General features: G+C 44.5%; 1 protein-coding gene across 3 annotated transcripts; it reads right to left on the reverse strand.

The window, feature by feature from the left end:
* Positions 1 to 666: 666 nt before the first annotated feature.
* Positions 667 to 6,266, reverse strand: LOC101173426 (GDNF-inducible zinc finger protein 1). 3 transcript variants are annotated; one of them, XM_011491436.3, is made up of 8 exons: positions 6,168 to 6,266; positions 3,813 to 4,765; positions 3,552 to 3,735; positions 3,315 to 3,481; positions 3,140 to 3,234; positions 2,891 to 3,058; positions 2,664 to 2,821; positions 667 to 1,932 (listed from the first exon to the last, which is right to left on the reverse strand). In XM_011491436.3, exons 2-8 carry the CDS (start codon positions 4,748 to 4,750, stop codon positions 1,204 to 1,206), a joined length of 2,439 nt encoding a protein of 812 aa, XP_011489738.1. In that variant the 5' UTR covers positions 4,751 to 4,765; positions 6,168 to 6,266; the 3' UTR covers positions 667 to 1,203. The 3 variants fall into 3 exon arrangements, with proteins under 3 accessions (XP_011489738.1, XP_004083434.1, XP_020570157.1); XM_004083386.4 differs by having other exon boundaries at positions 3,813 to 4,762; positions 6,168 to 6,188; XM_020714498.2 differs by lacking the exon at positions 6,168 to 6,266 and adding an exon at positions 6,071 to 6,087.
* Between the last annotated feature and the right edge of the window lie 590 nt (positions 6,267 to 6,856).

Genomic DNA, 6,856 nt, shown 5'->3' on the forward strand with positions numbered 1-6,856 from the left:
ATTTTTTAATTAAACTGAACCGTTAACCCTTATGCTATTCTAGGCAGTTTAACATTGGGATTGGGGTCATCTGGACCCCACTCCCAATGTTCCTCCCACACGCCACGAAACCATCTACACATTTTTGGACGAGCACCGACAGAGGCCGCGGACACAAAAGGGTCAAAAAAGGGACAAGAATTTGAGTATAAGTCGCACTTTTGAGGGCGACTTATACTCAAGAGTGACTTGTATGCCATTTTTCTTCTTTATTTTGTCTCCGCTGACTTGTAGTCCGGAAAATGCAAGTATTCTAGTTGTCTTTTGGACGCAGCCTTCATCTCTTCATGCTCCGTATACACCGGCATGCGTGGTGCGACACTGGACTGTCGCTTCCTGACACTGGAGCATGGAAGCTTGGTGTGAAATATCAACATACGCACGCGTGTTTACATAAACCTTTCAGTGGAAGTGGAACGCCAGTTGCTGAGACGAGTGTGTACGTAGGGCTGTGGCACCTTTCGCAGCGCCACCTACTGGTCCAATTGGTAGCAAACTTGTTTAGTTTTAGATTATCAGGCTGTTGATTATTCACTGGTGCAGGTTTTCTCATTTAGATCCAGATCATTAAATCAACAAATGAACCCTCAAATGGAACAGTTTGACATCAATAAACCAGAATGAAAATTTGCTTGATAAATAATTTTTTTATTATTTTGAAGGTGGCTTCATAGATCAGCTTGTAAAATTATTCAGTCAGACCAGACTGAGCGTACAGTATTGTAGGGAATGCTGGATCACCGTCGTCTATCGGAATTTACTATAAAGGTCTGTCATCATGTTTATCACAATAAATACATCCTTCAGTCAGCCAAACATGGTGATTACAATTTAAATATAACATGATTCTGGAATGAGTTAAACTTTGGGACATTGATTTTTAAAATACTAATTATTGAAATAATAAAGAAAATGAGGCGACGAAAGGTTAAGAATAAACTCGTGATTACAGTTATGACTCAAAGCTGATGGAAATAACTGTCAGGGTTTTTTCTAAACATTAATGGGACCAAAGAATCATTTAATTCACTCACTAGGATTAGCGCTAAAGCTGGTGAGGCGTTCAGGGGCTTTGGGTTGATTTGGTGAACTGAAAACACGATTTGAACGTCTGTGATAAAAGGCCTGATCAGAGCGGCCTTCAAACCCTTTGGACGTCTCCGTTCAGAGTTCCTCGGCGTCACTCTGAACACCGGACTTTTCATTTCCACAAGCCTCGTCGCCGACGATCACGACCTGCACGTCGCTGCCCAAACTCGTGACGCTTGACCTGTGCTGGTTCCCCGCCGCTGCGGATGGAGCGGGGGGCGTAGAGTCCGGCGCAGACGACGTGGACCCGGTCTGGACGTCCGTGACCGACTGAAGCAGAGCTTCGGAAACGGGACCCGAGATCGTGGCGACAGACAGGGGGGCGGAAGGGGCGGTGGAGGTCAGAGACACGGGATGCTTCACGGACACTGGGATGGAGAAGGGCAGCGGGATGCCAGAACCCTCCAAGGAGATGAGGCTGCCTCCTGTGCCGTCACTCGTCACTATGGGCTGGAGTTGCATTCCCGCTGGAACGGCGGTGTGGATGACCGTGATGCCTTCCAGGTCCCCGTGGCTGACCAGAGCAATGGTTCCATGGCTGGTCCAATCAGAGGGGAGAGTGACCGGTTCCGCCGGAACTACGATGGAATCCAACTGCATTTTGTCAGCGCTGCTGGCAGAACTGGTGGAACCGGCGACAGGAGCAGGACTTGGAGCAGCGGGACTTTTCCTGGGCGTGCTCTTTTTCTCTCCGGGCTCAACCTTTTCTGCCTTCTCCCCTTTGAAAGATCTGGGCTTCCTCTCCTCCAGGTTTCCCTCCAGCTGCACCAGGTAGGTCTTCCACGGAGAGTCCGTATCGTGGACCTGGAGTTTGAACGGTATCCTTGTTATCGCCGCGTTCACAGACACAACTCAAGCATTCGTCATTTTTGTCTAAAAGGCAGCATCGACAATGACCAGAACAATTATCAAAAGATGTCCAATCTAAATGTACTATGGTTTACATTTGACAAAATATCTATTCCTAATTTTTTTAGGCTGAAGTTACGTCGTCTCTGTGAGTCTTTTTCAGGTTCCGATGTTAAACTTTACATGCTTTACAGCTTAGAAAAGCTAATGAGGGTCTGCAGAGGCCCAACAGATCAGGTTACAGACTTCACGTGGTTTCCATCAGTGAGCAAAGAATCAAGAAAAAAGGCCTGAAAATGGACCGTATGGAACCATCAGGAAATTGTGTCCTACGTCCTGATTGGCTGGAGACCTCGTCTTTCAATCTGCCGTGTGCCGTGTCTAATACCAGCACCTCTCTATCAGATCTTTTCTTTTCATTCCATCACCATGGACTTATTTCTTCTAGGAAGGTTTAAGTTTTGTGAGTTTAAAAAAAGAGAGAAAAGTGTGAAAATGTCCACGTCTGTCTGAGAAAAGGGGATAAAATGTAAAACGGTGAGGACTCTTGCAGCCTAAATACGCCCGTAATCCTATTTCGAGGATATTGACGGTTATTTTTAGAACGGGGAGACGCTATTTTTACCAAAGATGTTGAGGCTTCTCCCTCAAACATGGACTTTCTTGGTTGTGTGTTGGCGACTCACCAAAGTGTGTCTCCGAAAGGTGGATTTATCTGTGAAGGTGCGCTTACAGAGGCCGCACATATAGGGCTTCTCTCCCGTGTGGATGCGCTGGTGCCTTTGGAGCGCGTTCAGCTGGGTGAACTTTTTATCGCAGTCTTTACAGCAGTACGGTCGCTCACCTGCAACAACAGAAAGGTCGTTTTTCCTTCAGGAGAGTGAACCGTCCCCCCTCTCATCCGACATGTTACCTGTGTGTATTTTCAAATGCTGGTTGAGGGAGTTTCTCTGGGCGAAGCCTCGACCACAGTGCACACACTTGTAGGGTTTGAATCCCGTGTGGATGTTTGAATGGTGCTTCAGGTATTCTTTGGAAGCAAAGCTTTTACCGCAGGCCTCACACATGAAGGGTTTTTCTCCTAAAAGCAAAAGATGAGATTAAATAGAGACAGGAGTCAGCAGTCCTGATCACACAGGGGCTGATGGAAAAGGTCGCTCACCTGTGTGCGACCTCTTATGATAGGACAGCATGTGTTTCTGGGTGAAGCGGGCGTCGCATTCGTCACATGCATACGGTTTCTCTCCGGTGTGAGTCCTACACAAATGAATCATTTAATTTAAAAAGAAATAAAAGTATAATTCTTAACATAACAGGGGGGCTTCTATCATCTCTACCTGCGATGCATCTTCAAGGCCGAGTTCTGCGTAAATCTGGCCCCGCAGTCGGCGCACTCGTAGGGCCTCGAGCCCGTGTGCGTCCTTTCGTGCAGCAGCAAGGCCGCTTTGGAGCTGAGGGTCTTCCCGCAGTCGGGACACACGTGCTGCAGGTTCCGCTCGTGCACCTGGGAGCAAAGCCGGCGGTTAGCGTCACGGCTTTCACGTCAGGTCGCGGGAAACGGCGGCGACCCACACCTGTCTCTGGTGGCGGATGACGTCCTTCTTCCGCTTGAAGGTCTTGGAGCAGGAGTCGCAGGCGAACTGCCTCTCGTTGCTGTGGACGTGCTTTTCGTGGATCTTCAGGTTGCTGCGGTTGGCAAAGGTCTGCATGCAGATGTCGCAGCGGTGGACGATGTCGGCCTGGACTCCGTGGTACGTACTGACCAGTCGGGGAAACATAAAAGCAATTTGTTATTTCTGTGTCCAAAACCTCAAAAGAAACATCTTTTTGTTTACCTGATGTGCTTCAGGTAACTCCTCTCATAATGGAAGGTGCGTTGGCACTTGTTACACTGGAACTGTGCTTTGGAGGCTTTTTTTAATTCCTCCTTCGACTGCCCCTCGTCTGCCTCTTTCCCCTCCTCCTCCTCCAAGAAGAACAAGGGATCGTGAGGATCCTCACTTTCCTCATCCTCCTCACATTCCCAATCATCTCCATCCGAAGCAGCTTTCTCCAGGGACATGTCGTGCTCTTCTGTCCCCCGTTGATCTTCCTCCTCCGTTCTGTTCTCTTGCTCCCCTGCATCTTCATCTTGGTTTTCGTTATCCTCTTTTAAAGAAAAATACCAAGACTTTTGCATCACCTTGAGTCCATCCAGCTTCAATTTCAGCTTTTTCGCCGGCCTTTTTATATTCTTCTGTCTGTTTCTCTTCTTCAGCAGTTTTTTGGAGCCTTCTGTCTCTCCAGGAGAGAGTTCTTCCTCTCCTTCTGGTTTGTCAGCTTCCTGCAGTTCGTCTACAGCTTCAGCTGTCGCCGCGCACCTTTTTCTTCTGGGTTTCTGTAAAACTCCAGCACTCAAAGCCTCACTGCAAATGTTTGACAAACCCTCACAGTCCAGAAACTGTGCCATTGCCTGAACGTCGCCGATCTTCTTTCTGACGACCTCAACCTTGCCCGTGTAGGCAAAATCTAAGAACTTGGAGAAATCGTGACAGTGCATATTTGACAGCAGCAGTTTCTCCTCCGTGGCCCCAGGAGTCAGAAGAACCTTCCTGAAGTATCCACTGATGGCGGCCAGAACGACCTGGTGGGCCCGAAACTCCTGCACGTCCCCCATACCTTCCACCTGCACAGTGACATCACAGAGGTGCTCCTGCAGCTTCAGGTCGTGCAGCGAAGCCAGAAGGTTTTCATGGTGGGAACTCGAGGTGAGCTGCACCACTTTGACCCCCATAATGTAGCTGTGCTGCTGCAGATAAACACAGGAGACCACACGTGTTACATTTAAACCGATACGTGTTTTTATTAGGATTTTTTTTGCCGGGCTGATTTTGAGCGGAAACTTAAGAGGATCTCACACAGCAAAATACAAGACACTATAATAAGAAGAAAACCACACAATAACTGAGTCATTGCCCCAAATGATCTTTGAACGAATTTACTTCCAAACAAAATAAACTGGAAGTATTAATATTTAAAGACAGTGTATTAATACATGATCTATTGCTGCACTGATTTTTTTTTTCTTTTCTACATGAGCAACAAGACATTCTGTAATCTGCTACAGAAATAAATCAGTTGACATTTTCTTATCATAAACCTGTTAAATGTGTGCCTTAGGTTCAGCCAGACCTGAAGGAAGACTTATTATTCACTGCTGCAATACAGGAAGTCTTACAAAACAAGCCGTCATGGGTTCTGTAGTTAGTATCAATGAGAAAATCACACTCGAAAATAAAACCGCGCCTTCAAGCAGCGGGCTGCATTTAAGCTAAAATTGACTTTCTGGTGTAAACGCTTCAGTCCGTCCAGCAGCAGCGGAAGCGTTACATGTCCATGTTCTCAGAAAGTACACCCAACAGCTGACACTTTTTATCATTTATTTGGTCATTTTTAAAAGTCCTCTTTTGGACTTATTCCCAAGATTTGACAAAATCCATGCAGCTCAAATTCTAGTTTAACTGTAAACATTCACTTAACTTAAAAATGTCACTCACTGACAACAATATATCTACTTACTTATTTTATATATAATTATATATATATATTATAATATATAATTTATCAAAACATGGCCAATAAAATAGCATTAAACAGAAAAAACAATCACAAAAAATAATTTAATGCTAATTGTAAATGGGTTTGCTTGTTTTTAACTGCTTTAATGCGTCACTTCTCAAGAGATTTTGCTAAAATAACAGAAAATGAGGTTTATAGAAACGTTCTCAATAATGTTGGCACTACATTAGGAGCAAAACTTTTCAGAAACATTTCTTGGTCAGATAAAACTGTTCCCTGAGAGGATTAGTGGTTCCAAAATCGCTATAAACAGTTAGGTCACGCGCTAGCAAGGTCTATTACATCAAAAAATAATATTTATAAATAAAAAGAAACCCAGGCACAAACAGACACATTATGCTCTACATAAATTATTTATTATTTGCCTCCACATCTTCTTAAGCTGCTTGATGCTAACATTAGCTAACATACAATGCTAACGAGCTAAGTTGGATCAAATCAAATGCTTAAAGAAATGTCAATGACGGGTATTTACAGTATTACGAAATCAATGTACATTCCGCCACACCATACATGGTTTACTGTCCTGCAGTCTGCAAAACTACACCTCAACACGAAACTAGTTTTCTTACCGTAAGCTCGCTAAAATGGCAGCCCTGAACAAATGCTATAAGCTGGAGCAGCAGCGAAGCCCACTTCCTGTTGAGATCTAACTTCCGGTTTCGCTCCTGCTGATCTAGGATCAGCTTCTCCCTGTTTTGCGATGTTGCAACGCCCGATTATCGAGTAAGAAAACTGATTTCAGGTCGCTTCAATAAGCCTGTAAAACCCTGCGGGCGAACCACATTTTTAGTAGACAAAATTCCATTTTTTTTCCTTATCTTTTTTTTTGCAAGAAGTTGCGACATATGTGCTTCTATAGAAAAACAATCAGGCGATGCTGTTAACATTTGTTGCCTAAAACAAAATGTGGTTAAGTTGATCGAAGTGGACAGAGAAAACTCTATCAACTATAAAATGTTCCCAAATCAATCTAAAATTTTAAATATTCACCTGTTACCGTAACACAAATACCACAAAACGTATTTTAAGGCATTACTCACCTATGTCCACACGGGGGCGCTACTGCCAAACCATTTTTTGTGTTTAAGACATGACAATCCCAAATGTACTTTCTCCACTGAATTAATTTCCATCTTAGCTCTCTTGTTGACATGTTATTTGGTGGTCATTTGCATATTTCTTCCATTTTTTGCTGGCACAAAATGCAGAGTTTAAAAACAAGGTTTTGTTTTGATCCTGCAAGGAAATAGCAAAATGC

The sequence above is a fragment of the Oryzias latipes genome, chromosome 24, assembly GCF_002234675.1.
Source record: "Oryzias latipes chromosome 24, ASM223467v1".
Taxonomy (NCBI): domain Eukaryota; kingdom Metazoa; phylum Chordata; class Actinopteri; order Beloniformes; family Adrianichthyidae; genus Oryzias; species Oryzias latipes.